Genomic DNA, 13,018 nt, shown 5'->3' with positions numbered 1-13,018 from the left:
TTTCTTTTCCTGGGTGGGGTGTAGAAAGCAGCCACACTGGGATGTTGGACAGCAGCCAAGTTAATTGGCAGGTGCCCCTCCCCCCAGAGGCGCAAATCAGAAAATCTTTGAAGGGCTACTGGTTTCAGATTCTTACTGAAAGTAAACCAAAGGTCTCAAGATTCAATTGGAAAGTGTTGGCTTATGTTCAGAATTCAGTGAGGCACCAAACGGATTATCCAAACCACTTTGTCCCCTGAATTCTTTTTTAAACTTGGTTTACAGAGATGCACTTGAAGAAACCTATCTGTTCAACGTGCACACACGCTCATATATATAAGTTAATAATTACATCAATCAATGCTATCCTTACCTCTTAAAAAAACTAGGGACACCTTGAACACAGTTCTGGTTTTCTTTTGGGTGGGAAAGCAACCATAGTAGCATTTTTTCTTTTAAAATTAACAAAAATGTAAACCATCTGTGACGGCCAGCTTTTAAAACAGGTGTTATCATGTCACCGTCACATTTTGATGATCTGTGTGTTTTGTCTGGGTGTGTCCCATACACTGATGACCTGCTGAGTCTTCTCAGCATTATGGAGACCTTACTGTTGAGTTTAGGCCTCAAAGTGGGTCATGAGAGTCGATGGCTTTCCGAACTTGAGCCCTCCCCATCGAAGGGAGACCCATTTGTTACCAGTGATGTAGCTTTCACTGTAACATCTGTCCTGGGTGTTGTGCAGGCATGGGAACCAGCAGGGAAGGCTAGTAGACTTTCGTGTTTACCTGCAAGTCTGTTACTGACTTTATTTTCCTGAAGGAGAAACCAGGGTATCTAAGGATTATTGATTTGCCTATAGTGATTCAGTGAGTCGGCAGAAAGTAGGGAATAAAACCAATTTCCTGGCATCATTTCCCATGCACACAACCCCTTACCTGGCAGTGCCTAGACTAGATGCCAAGAATCCATCTCAGAGAATTTGATCAGAAAACATATGAAGGGTGATTCTGAAACCACAGAAGCATTGAGAAAGTCATAAAGATGTATAATATATGATAGCATTTACCAGCTATAAATAGGAAGATGCAGGGAGAAAAATAGAGACCTTGTAAATCCATTGGGTCAGGAGAAATAGAAACTGCTTAATATTTCATTAAAAATGGATTTTCATAAATTGCACTTTGATATCTTTGGATGAAAGACAATATGTAAGGACTAAGGTGTTGTTATTCATTACTTTTCATTATTAATAATTTGAACTGTTATTGAGCGAAAACATCAACAAAGTATACCTTCCCTCTTAGCAAAGCACTTGCCATGGGTTTGGGGCACTATGTGAAGTGTATTAAAACGCACGGCACTCATCCACAAAAGCATGCCGGCTGTAAGGGACAATGGATGACTAAAGTGCCCTGTTGCAGAATGGACGGTTGGTGGGGCGGTTCTAGTTGGAAACTCTTATGCAGAAAGCCTTAGAGTCTGGGGACCAGGAAAGACCTTACGAATCAACTCATTTAATAGAGGAGGAAGTTGAGGCCTGGGGGAGGCAGAGATAATTGCTCATGCTGTCTGTCCTGGCTCCTCCTTCAGAGGTAGCTTTCCCCACTCCGCCACACCCATAGTGAGAGGTGTATCTCGAGTTTAATCAAATAAGGTGGTATTCCTTCAGCAAAGGGTCCAGAGAGCAGGAACAGGTCTGAGCACAAGGTCAAGGGCAAACAGGAAATCAAGAAGAAACTATACTCAGCAACTCAAAGGATCATTTGAGGCTACATTGAATGAGGCTTCCTGTGGTCCCAGGCAGGGGGAGGAGCAGAGTGAGCGAAATGGAATTAGCGGGGAGCTGAGTTGGAGCAGCCCGCCAGGTGGCCTCCACAGAGAAACCGTGTGCACATTTCCCCTCCGACCGGTACCATCGTAGGTGGAGACCCAGGGGGCTCACCCAAAGTCTGGGATCTCGTGCCTCTGTGGGAAGACCAACCCCTTCGCCAGACCAGTTCACTCACGTGTGTGCCTGCCATGCCCGCATGCAGCCATCCTCACGCACGTGCCCGCTGCCCAGGGCAGTCCAGAGACACAGTCATTTCCTTACTGAGCAGGAGGAAGGCAAGATTTCTCACTGTTGTCTGCCATGGCTGAGAAATGAAGAGGTCAGATAAGATAAAATTGGATATTAAAAACACATAAGACGTGCTGTGTTTCTAAACGGTGCCAGCGTGGTGTGTATGTTGTGGATTAGCAGCTGTGTTAAAGTTCAAATGCACTCAACGCTCGGGTTCTGTATGCACATGACAAGCCAAGCACCCCTCCCCATATGAACTCCTCAGCATCCCCGGATGGAGGCCACACACAGGCACCAGCGGCACCGTCCTTGGGGAACAGGCTGGTGGTGGCCCCCCACTGCTCCCAGCACCCTCCCCAAATAAGCAAAGTGCTGCATTTGCTTCTGCCCTGCCAAAACAAAACAAAACAGAAAACAAAAAAACAAACACGAGCCTCTGCCTCATGCTGAATTCTAGGAGAACTGATTAATCTCATTCTCTTGGATCCAGTTCCTCCATTCCTTTCTCAGAACTGTAGAATCCTTTAGAAGCACCCAAGAAGCCATGGATTGGACATGGCCAGGCTAGGGCCGTCCTGCCTCCTCCTCCAGTCATCCTTCTCTGAGATTAAGATCACAGAGGCTTGGGCACCTCTGTCCCCTTCTCTCCTCGGCTTTTCCCCAGGTGTCTGACCTTAAGCCTCTTTCCTCCTGTTTCCCTGATTACTCTTCCCTTATTTCGTTTTCTGGTCCCTTTTTGTCCGCAGTCACTGTAAAAGAATCAGCCAAATCAAACCTGGGAGAGACGGGTGGTCAAGCAGTTCTGCCTCTTGCTCCCTGCAGTTAGCAAGACAGCAAAGGAAGAAACTTGGCCTTAGGACTGGGCAGGAGGCTCCCCTGTGAGGAAAGGGAAGCAGCAAGCTGGGCAGGCTCAGGACAGGAGGGTGGAGGGGGAGAGCTCCCCTGGGCCAGTGGGCTCAGCACCAGGAGCAAGGGGTTTAAACTGAATATGGTGGGCCCATGAAAACTCGTTTCCTCCTCACCTTTCTTCCATCTGTCTTAAGCGAGCCACTTCCCCTCTTCTGGTTGCAAAAGGTGTAACATCTCTTACCCTTCACCCCCACCATCGGTGCTGTGCTATTCAATGGCTCTAACTTTTGACCTCAGCAAGTGGGAAATATGGAGGGTTCAAGGTTGCCAAATGGCAGGGTGCTTAGCTACGGTTCATGGGAAAGAAAGGACCACGTTGTTAATTAGCTCTAAGCTGCTGTGCAGCCCACTCCTGTTATCCAGAGCTTTCTAAGTCGGGATTATAAACACACATCCCTGAACAGCAACTCCACCTCCATTCAACCCATGCTTGGAGACCTTAAGGGCTCCAAGACTCCTAGCCACCAACATAAACGCTGTAAATTTGTTAAAAAGAGATGACAGCCAACATAGGAACCCACAAGCCTACTGCCTAAAACTATGGTAGGGGCTTTGGGTCCAGACAGACATCTCTGAGCCTCCATTTTCTCGTCAATAAAGGAGAAATAATAACGCTTACCTCCTGGGGCATTCTAGATGTAATTGTATTTACACAGTGTCTGGCTCAGGAGTATTCAAACATACCAGTTTCCCCGGTCCTCTTGTCCCAGCCCTGTCAGTGCCCAAATACCTGGCAAGTTACAGGTACCATGAACTGAAGTATTTAGTCCCTCGACCCAGAAGAAATTGCTAGTTGTTGCAGAGTTGGCTGTGAGTAGATTTGCAAAGTGTCCTGGTTGTTGTAGCTATGACAGGTATGATTTCAAAGTGATGATTAGTTGGTCTTCCCCCCGCCCCTTAGCCAGAGAAACCAAGAGAAACTCACATATACTTGAGCCAGCTCTGTTTTTTTTTTAATGGAGAGCACAGAAAAGCATAAGGTCCATATGGCAGTTATTGATTTGGGCCATCTGGTAAACTAGGACTTACTCCTACCATGTTGGCTTGGAAGCTACTCCAAAAAGCCTTTCCTCCCCTAAGAGATGCATTGGTCAGATGGGGACAGGGATGGATTTCATTATAGGGCAGGGATTACAGTGAGAGGAAGCCGGAGCAGGACTCTGAGAGACTGTCTGCAGCCCTGACCCTACAACAGAGACCAGAGAGAACCAAGAAAGTGTTGATTGACACAGGGCCATTCGGGGTAGATGGCGGCCCCCATGCTCTCACCCGGTCATGGAGCAGGGAGGCCTCAAAGTAACTAGCAAAACAACTGTTAAAGCACTTTATAAAAATACCCTGTGAATATTCCTATATGCCTGCACCCTGACGGAGGGGGAGAATCAAGTTCAAGCTAGTGAGTGAGGTCTGCCAAGCCCTAAGCGATGACCTTTCTGCTCCATTTTTAAAGAATATTCCCCTTTTTATTGCCCCTCTCCCTCCATCTGCTTCTGAAAGGCTTTTCCTTTTCAAGGGGCCTTCCTCTGCTTGCTCTTGGCCAGAGGCAAAATTGTCCTTTCCTCTAAAAGTTTTTGTGAAGACCATTTATTGTTTTCAAGTTAGAGCAGTGTGAGAAATTATATTTTTTCTTCATGGTGCTTCCATCAAAGCCCCAAACAACAAATGCACTGATTATTTTTAAACTGGAGGGAAATAATTTTCGACAGAACTTGTGCACCGCCTTGGAAGACTGTGTGAGTGGCCAGACTGCACACAGGGATCTCAAGGGTGGTTTCCCGTCTTCCGCTACAGGTGTTCCAAGCCAACAACGACGCCACCGAGGTGGTTCTGAACAAGCTGCACTCGCCACTGCTGACCAGGTTCGTCCGGGTCCGGCCCCAGACCTGGCACTCTGGCATCGCCCTGAGGCTGGAGCTCTTCGGCTGCCGGGTCACAGGTGAGGGGGAGCCCCAGTAAAGGCTGGGGAGCTGATCGTGCCCCGGGCTCTGCTCCCCCTTCCAGCCCTCTGCAAACGGCATGATTGCACCGCGTGACCTTTCCTGAAGGTCTGCTTTTACCCGGAACTCTGTTTATGAGCATCTAATGCCCCCTGACTGCAGACCCTGTCTTGCCATAACCATTTATCCCTGTTGTCGCCTTTCGGTCCTTGGCTGCACAAGCATTTCTTGAAGGCCTGCTGTGTGCCAGGCCCCGCACTGGGAATGAAAGTGGACAGGAGAATTGAACAGCAGATGGGGCCTCTAACATCATGAAACTTTCTCAGGCTGGTGGTAACACAGATAATAACATAATCAAGGACTGGATAGTTATAAACTAGGATGCGTGTCTGAAGGAAAAGGACAGGGTGGTTGAGAAACAGTGGCAGAGGGGACCTAAGTGACTGTTGGTTGGAAGTTTGGGGATGGCCTTTCTGAGAATGTGATAGTTAAGCTTGGGGGTAAGTAAAGGTTACTCTGATGATGACTGAAAGGAACAGCATTTAGAGAGGTAGGAATAGCATGTGCAAAGATGCAAGTTAGTAAAGAACAACAAGTGGAAGCAAAGACCTGACCCCAGGTACATCTCCATCCGGTTGGGAAAACAGTCACCCAGGAAGCAGTTTAGGCCACAGCTGCGCTCCCCTGCGCTTACTGCCCTGGGAAGCTCACTGGGGACTGGTGTCACTGGCAAGGAAACGAGAGCCCTTGGCTAACGATGTGAGATGCTTAGATGTGCCAGGCACTGTGCTTTTGTGTAATAACTAATGGGATCCTTGCAACAACCCCCGAGTGGTAAGTTCTGCCACTAGCCCTCCTTTAGGCCTAGATAAACTGAGGCACAGAGCATTTGCTTAAGGTCAAACAGCTAGTTAGCAACAGAACACTCACGGACCCAGGCAGTCTGGCTCTCAGTCTGGGCTCTTAACCATAGTGCTTGAAACGCAAAAAATCGGTGCTGACTTACAGCATTTGATAGTTGGGTTCTTTTGTAGCTCCCTGTTGACGGGAGGTGGTACCCCGTAGGCAGGGTGCCAGCCACAAGCTCTTGCATCCCCCTCCCCTCCGCAGATGCCCCCTGCTCCAACATGCTGGGGTTGCTCTCGGGCCTCATCCCCGACTCTCAGATCTCAGCCTCCTCTACCCGCGAGTACCTCTGGAGCCCCAGCGCCGCCCGCCTGGTCAGCAGCCGCTCGGGTTGGTTCCCCCGGATCCCCCAGGCCCAGCCGGGCGAGGAGTGGCTTCAGGTGGACCTGGGAGTACCCAAGACAGTGAAGGGCGTCATCATCCAGGGGGCTCGCGGAGGAGACAGCGTCACTGCCGTGGAAGCCAGGGCGTTTGTGCGCAAGTTCAAAGTCTCCTACAGCCTAAATGGCAGAGACTGGGAATACATCCAGGACCCCAGGACCCAGCAGCCGAAGGTAGGTAATTTCTGGAAGATTCCCTAACTTTACCCCAGACAGGGAAGTTAAGTTGGGAGGTGCTGACTTCCCAACTAGACAGTCCTCACCAAACCCCTGTATTCTGATAAAACAAGCAATAATTGATTGGTTACTTTGTGCCTGACACTCGGCTAAATGCCATATTTAATCCTTACAACATCTCTAGAAGGAAGATCATTTTGTCACTGCCATGTTAGAGATGACAAAACTGAGGCTTGGTGTCATATCTGGGATCACAGTGTTTACCTGTGGAGAGCCACAGTTCAGACACGGTCTGACTCCAGAGCCCAGACACCTACCCACCACTCAGCACTGCCTTTCTGTAAAGTTTGACGCCATTTACACCCTCTTGTAGATAAAGTTTCCTTGGAACTGGCCAGACATCCAAACGAGATGTAGTTTTTGGAGGCTAAACTATAGAAACCAGGGGATTATTTCCAAAAATAACTGTGTTTTTGAATGTCACTACCCTCTTTTGTATTTTCCCAGTCTTGACTCTGCTTAGATCTTTCCCACCTCTCACACTGAGGCTGGGGAGAGGCAGGAGAAACTTACCAAGGCCAATGCAACCCACTCCAAGGAGTGAAGGTCAGCCTTCAACTTGGAGTACAGAGGAGCCCCAGCAAGGGGAAAAGATATCATGCCTTTGTCCCTCTCCAGGTCAATCTTGGGGGTAGTCAGGCATTCTGATCCTAACTGCTAAGTTACCCTCCTTTTCCTCAGAAGAGCAGACTCCTACCAAGGAAGGGGAATTACAGGTCTCTGTTTGGCCCTTTTTGCTCAGCAAATGTTTCCATTCTTAATGCAGAGGCACGGGCTGGTTTGGAGGCCTTACAGTGCTGACGTAAACAGCCAGCTCACAATTTAGAAGCCTGGAAAGGCTCAGGAGTTGGTAACTAGAACCTTTAGTGGTCAGAGCAGAAGTTGATCATGGGTTTTCCTGGAGAGAGCTGACCCTGGCTCTTCTTGATCATTTCGGGAGCCTGGGAAAGGAAATGACCTTAGCCAGGGTCAGCGCCTGGCCCTCCCCATGACAGCGCCTCCTTTAGGAATGTGCGCATCCTGCAAGTGAGGTAGCCCTGCAGCATCCCTAGGTGCTAACCAGCCACAGCCCCTAGCACGTCTCCACACTGTCACCACCCTAAATTGGTGGCTTCCACGTGTGCTCTAGTTTGGGTCGCCCACCTGCCTTTGACCAGGAGAGCCACACTGTCCTCAGTGCATGTAGGGGGGCTCCAGGTGACTTTGTGGTGACTGAATAACTCTGCTAAACAAAACTAAGGAACATAGTCTCAGACTATCAAATGTATGACCAGAGGGTGTTGTCATTAGCCTAGAAAAGATGATGGCCACTCCACCTTCAGCTTCTCAGTGACCTGAGGGCTATCAGTGAGCTGGAACTATCTACATCTAGACTTTCCAACATTACAACAAAAACCTGTAAGACAAAGGGCGTAGCAGTCTAAAACTCACTCCTCCGCTCTCCAGCCAAGTCCAGCTTAAGGCTCATTCAGAGTCTCTAATTCTTTCCTGAGTCTTCAGTCTCCCGTCCCAGGATAGAAGACAGAACCTGGCAATTGCCACTTGCATTTGCTCCCTCTTTTCCATGTTTCTGGGACCCTAGCCATCTTCCAAATGAATCACACCCTTGGTCTGAAAATGGAGCTCCTGTGGGTTGTAATGTCCAGTAAGTCGACTATGAGGCTGTCATCTGGATGGATGTGAAGGGGAGGAGGGAAAAGGGACAAAGAGGAGGAGAGGGGAGGGCGTCCCACAGAAGAAGGGCTCAGTGGCCTGTCTCTCCTACAGCTGTTTGAAGGGAACATGCACTACGACACCCCAGACATCCGAAGATTCGACCCCGTTCCTGCCCAGTACGTGCGGGTGTACCCCGAGCGGTGGTCTCCAGCAGGCATCGGGATGCGGATGGAGGTGCTGGGCTGCGATTGGACAGGTAGGACCTGCTTCCCACTCCAGGTCTCACTCATGTGGTCTCATGAGCCTGCTTCCCTGGGAGGGGTCAGACCATGATGCGGATGGGTGGAGAAGGCAGCCTGGCTGCTGACCGCTCGAAACCCGGCGCACCCCAGGCCCTGCTGTGTTCTTCTGCCTCACTCTACGGGCCCTGCAGCCTCTGGGCTCAGTACAGTTTCTCAAGGGATGTGCTTTGTCTTTTGTAAAGGCTCATTTTGGCTCTCCAACCCGAGTGTCTCAAAAACAAATCATAACCACACACCACCCACCCAAATTCAATTAGACCCTGACTCTTCGGGCCAGAAGGCTGTGGCTGTTGATTTAGGGAAGGAAAAAAAAACCCTCATGATAATAAAGTAATCGGTTTATGTCTGAATCTGGCCTCCAGATGTCAGTGGCTAAGAGACTTCATTTTCATTTTGAAGCCACATCTGTAAAAGGCATTTATTTGCTCAGAAGGGACCCTGTTGCAGGGAAATCAATGGGAACAGGACTTATTCCCCGTGAGCAGCAGGAGGCTTGCTCATTCCTGTCCGCCCCTCATCAGCAGCCCAGGCTGGGAGGGGGGGTCCTCTAATTCTCCTTAATGTGGATCAGGTCCACTGAGCCTGCCCACACTTCTTGTTGTTTTTTTTTACACCCTCCCCTCCACACTTCTTGTTTCTGGAAAGCACCCCTTTCCTCTGAGTCAGCCCCACCCTCCCTGTGGGCATCTCCTTTAGCAGAGCTGGCACCAGACCTCACCTGGAGCTGGCCCACTGCCCTCCAGAAGGAGCTCAGGGGAGCCCCCGAACCCAGGGCTAGCAGGAGCAGCAGACGGGCCGAGCCACCTCCCTCTCTCCCCAGGGCCCCAGGCACCTCCATTTTCCTGTCTATACCGTACCTGTCACCAGCTCACCCAGCAGGGTGGCAGGAAGGATTAATAAGGGCATGTCAGAAAAGTGCTGCGGGCTCCCAGGGAGAAAAGTGCTGCCCGGTGTGCGCCGCGATGGCACTGAGGAGGAGCCCCATGGCGGCAGTGGGCAGGAGTCAGGCCCCAATGAGCCTCTCACACCTCTGCACTGAAGGCAGCCCCCAGGAACACGTTAGTGGGAAGACACTTTATTCCCCGTCACGCAGGGGAAAGGCCAATTTCCCTGCAGCCTCTGCACGTCGCCTGTCCGAGTGCAGGTGCTGAAAACTGCTGTCCAGCCGTGGGACAGGCTGACTTGATTTACGGCCTCTTTGAAATCAAAGAGTTAGAGCTGCAGGGAACCCAGGAGCTTCTAGGCCGGTGGCTTTTAAACATTTTCGACCATGATTGACAGTTTAAAATTTATATCACAGTCCACTTGACTTGCAGGCACACACTCACACATTGTGTGCATAAGGGCTGTCGTGTATCATTAAGTGCCTGGATTCTGGGCACAGATTGCCGAGAACAAGCCCTGTCTCTGCCGATGGCTGGCTGCATGACCTCAGACGAGTCACTCAGCCTCTCAGCGTCTTGGCTATCTCAGCTGAAAAGTGGGGATATTAAGAGTATATCCTGGGGCGCCTGGGTGGCTCCGTCGGTTAAGCCTCCGACTTCGGCTCAGGTCAGATCTCACGTTCGTGGGTTCGAGCCCCGCGTCAGGCTCTGTGCTGACAGCTAGCTCAGAGCCTGGAGCCTGCTTCCGGTTCTGTGTCTCCTTCTCTCTCTGCCCCTCCCCCTCTCATGCTCTGTCTCTCTCTGCATCAAAAATAAATAAAACATTAAAAAAAAATTAGAAGAGTATATCTACCCCCCTGCCAGGGTTGTTCTGAGGATTCAGCAACACAGTGGATGTAAAGTACTTAGACTGCTGCCCGACACCTAATAAACCTGTTCTAATAAGTAAACATGACAGAACAAAAGTTCCCAGATCAATGCCCATTTTCCCCACGTGAACACTCTCTGAAATATTATAGTTCACAGTCAAAAAATGCCGGTCATGACCCGTCACATTGATTCCACAACCTACTAACGAGTGTGGCACACACTTTGAATAAAAAAAAAATCAGAGATCCAGGCCAACATCTCTTTTTTTTAATTTTTTAAATGTTTGTTTATTTTTGGGAGACAGAGAGACAGAGCATGAGCAGGGGAGGGGCAGAGAGAGGAGGAGACACAGAATCTGAAGCAGGCTCCAGGCTCTGAGCCATCGGCACAGAGCTCGACATGGGGCTCAAACCCACGAAGCATAGGATCATGACCTGGGCTGAAGTTGGACCCTTAACCAACTGAGCCACCCAGACACCCCGAGGCCAACATCTCTTTCACAGATGGGGAAACTGAGTCCCAGAGAGAGGAAGCTACTTGCCAGAGGCCACTTAGCTAGCTGGAGGCCGACCCCTGCTTCCTTCTTTTTTTTTTTTTTAATGTTTTATTTATTTTTGATACAGAGAGAGACAGGCATGAGAGGGGGAGGGGCAGAGAGAGAAGGAGACACAGAATCAGAAGCAGGCTCCAGGCTCTGAGCTAACTGTCAGCACAGAGCCTGACGTGGGGCTCGAACCCACAAACGTGAGATCTGACCTGAGCTGAAGCCGGAGGCTTAACCGACTGAGCCACCCAGGCGCCCCCGCTTCCTTCTTATGCACTGGCCTTCTGTGCCCTGCTTCTCCTAGGCTGGCCCTGCTTTATGACTGGCAGGACGGTTGCTAATGTCCTTTTCCTCTTATTGCCCCCCCTTCCCCAGCCTGGCCCAAATTACCCTGGCGATGGTCAGCAACAGGTTTCTCATTTCAAAGTCCCGCCTGGCCGTTCTTGGAAGATCAGAGTTGGGGCTTCTTACCCTCTGCCCAGCCTCCTTCCCTTTGAAGTCTCTGACATCTGGTTTCAATTGCAGGGGCTTGTTGCAGTTTGATGGGCAGTTACCTCTGGGCTCCCAGTAAAATGCAGCGGACATGGCCCCGCCTTCTCACTTTCTTTCACACGCCCTGCCCTCTCGCCTCATCAGCCCCCTGTGCCCCTGGTTTGACATTATCCTTGCCAATCAGCTTCCTAACATCCCCCAGAAACTGCTCTCCTAGGCCATGTGGCCTTTTTTCGCTTTTCAAATTCCCATTCCTTTCGGCGACTCATCCCTGGCTCACTTCATTCCTATCCCGAAAGGATAGCAAGAAAAATAATAGGGCTGGCCTGAGTCACTGCAGCTAAATAATTTGACAGGGCGGCTTCACCTGTTGGTTTGTTTGTGTTTCAAATGATTACTTCTTGCTTTGCTGCCCATAGTTTGCTTTACAATCGAGTTTGAGATTTTGTGACACAGTGACAAATTTGAACTTACAAATTAGGACGCTTCGAGGTTATCTGCTATTTACTGTGAGCAAGAGGCAGATACGGCAAAGGGAAGAATGAAATGTTATGTGCGTAGTATTTAATAGCAGAAAGATGGGAAGTCGACCGTGAAAAAGCTTTTCAGCGTATTTAGCGATTTCCTTCAGCTCCTGGCTTTATTAAATGGTATCCTGAAGTGTGCCTGACAAAGGCATCTAATCACATACAATAGTGCAAAGGAACATGTCTAGAAACGGGAGGAACAATGCACGAGCGTATTCGGGGAGTCACATTGGAGGGCAGCTCTGGGATGAAGACCCCACCCCGCAACACATGGACTTGAGCGCCAGTTACCGGAACCCCTGCTCGCCCCGCCTGGGGCCTGACTCATTGTTTCATTCATTTCATAAATAAGTTGCTGAATGAATGACTGGCGTGAGCAAATAGACAGGTGAATGGAAGGGTGAATGAATCACCTAGCGCCTGGGTCAGAACTGACTGCCTGCAGCCAGGTTTGGCCCGGCCAAGCTCTGCTGCATGCTCCTTATTATAATACTTTGAATAAGTTGCCAACATTGACAAGTCTAGAGATATTCCATGGGGATTGTTGGCTTCATGTTGGAAAAAAATTTTGCAAGATCTGGCCACATTGGGCCACTTCTCCTTAGGCCTCTAGTGTGCTGGAGGTGGTCCAATGTGGCCAGATCTGAAATCGGGCATGCGAGATCCCCTCTGCCACCTTGGATCCCACACTTCACTCTCCCCCGCCCCCAATCAGCTGTCTACAGTAGCTGTTTACGTCCAGGAAGTGTTTCAATTCACCACACCCTGACCTGACCGAAAGGCACAGGCCTAATTACTTCCACCAAGTGGAGCATGAGTCCCTTTGAGTCCATATTCCTTTCCATTCAGTTTTGTGCAAACACAAACAACAATGTCTGGAGTTACACCTCCCCAGCTGTCTGGCTTGGCCCTTGGCTTTGGCTATTGTGCTTCTGATTATCTTGTTGTAGGTGGGCCCCCAAGGTCAGTTAGCTTGGGTTCAAAACAGTTCTGGCTGAGTCAGAGAAGGTTGAAAAGAGAACGTCTCTTCCACATAAAAGCAGGGGTGAGCCAGGCAGGGAGACACGTCAGCAGCCGCCCCAGGGCCAGTGCACAGGAAGCTCGCTTTATGAAACATGGAGATTTTCTCAAACTGTTTGAGAGGGAGACCATTCATTGTGTGTGTGTGTGTGTGTGCGTCACCCACGTCTCTGTCTCAGACAGAACACCCAGAACACGGGTTAGCCTGACTTGGGGTCAGCGTCACCCACATCCATTATGGTCCCATGTGGCCTTTTGTGCTGGCCCCAGGACCTCTGCTGTGAAGTAAGGAGCATGGGTTTGTGTTCGT

At 49.9% G+C, this 13,018-nt stretch overlaps 1 protein-coding gene across 19 annotated transcripts in view; it reads left to right on the top strand.

Moving 5' to 3' along the window:
• NRP2 (neuropilin 2) overlaps positions 1-13,018 on the top strand; it is a 115,080-nt gene that overhangs the window by 53,176 nt on the left and 48,886 nt on the right. For all 19 annotated transcript variants that reach the window (XM_029933990.1, XM_029933989.1, XM_029933996.1 and 16 more), the window contains exons 8-10: positions 4,745-4,889; positions 6,001-6,350; positions 8,181-8,325. In XM_029933990.1, the coding sequence (XP_029789850.1) occupies positions 4,745-4,889; positions 6,001-6,350; positions 8,181-8,325 (640 nt within the window). The remainder of the gene's footprint in view (positions 1-4,744; positions 4,890-6,000; positions 6,351-8,180; positions 8,326-13,018) is intronic.

This window comes from Suricata suricatta, chromosome 3 (genome assembly GCF_006229205.1).
Source record: "Suricata suricatta isolate VVHF042 chromosome 3, meerkat_22Aug2017_6uvM2_HiC, whole genome shotgun sequence".
Lineage (NCBI taxonomy): Eukaryota > Metazoa > Chordata > Mammalia > Carnivora > Herpestidae > Suricata > Suricata suricatta.
This window is presented reverse-complemented; position numbering and strand designations above follow the sequence as displayed.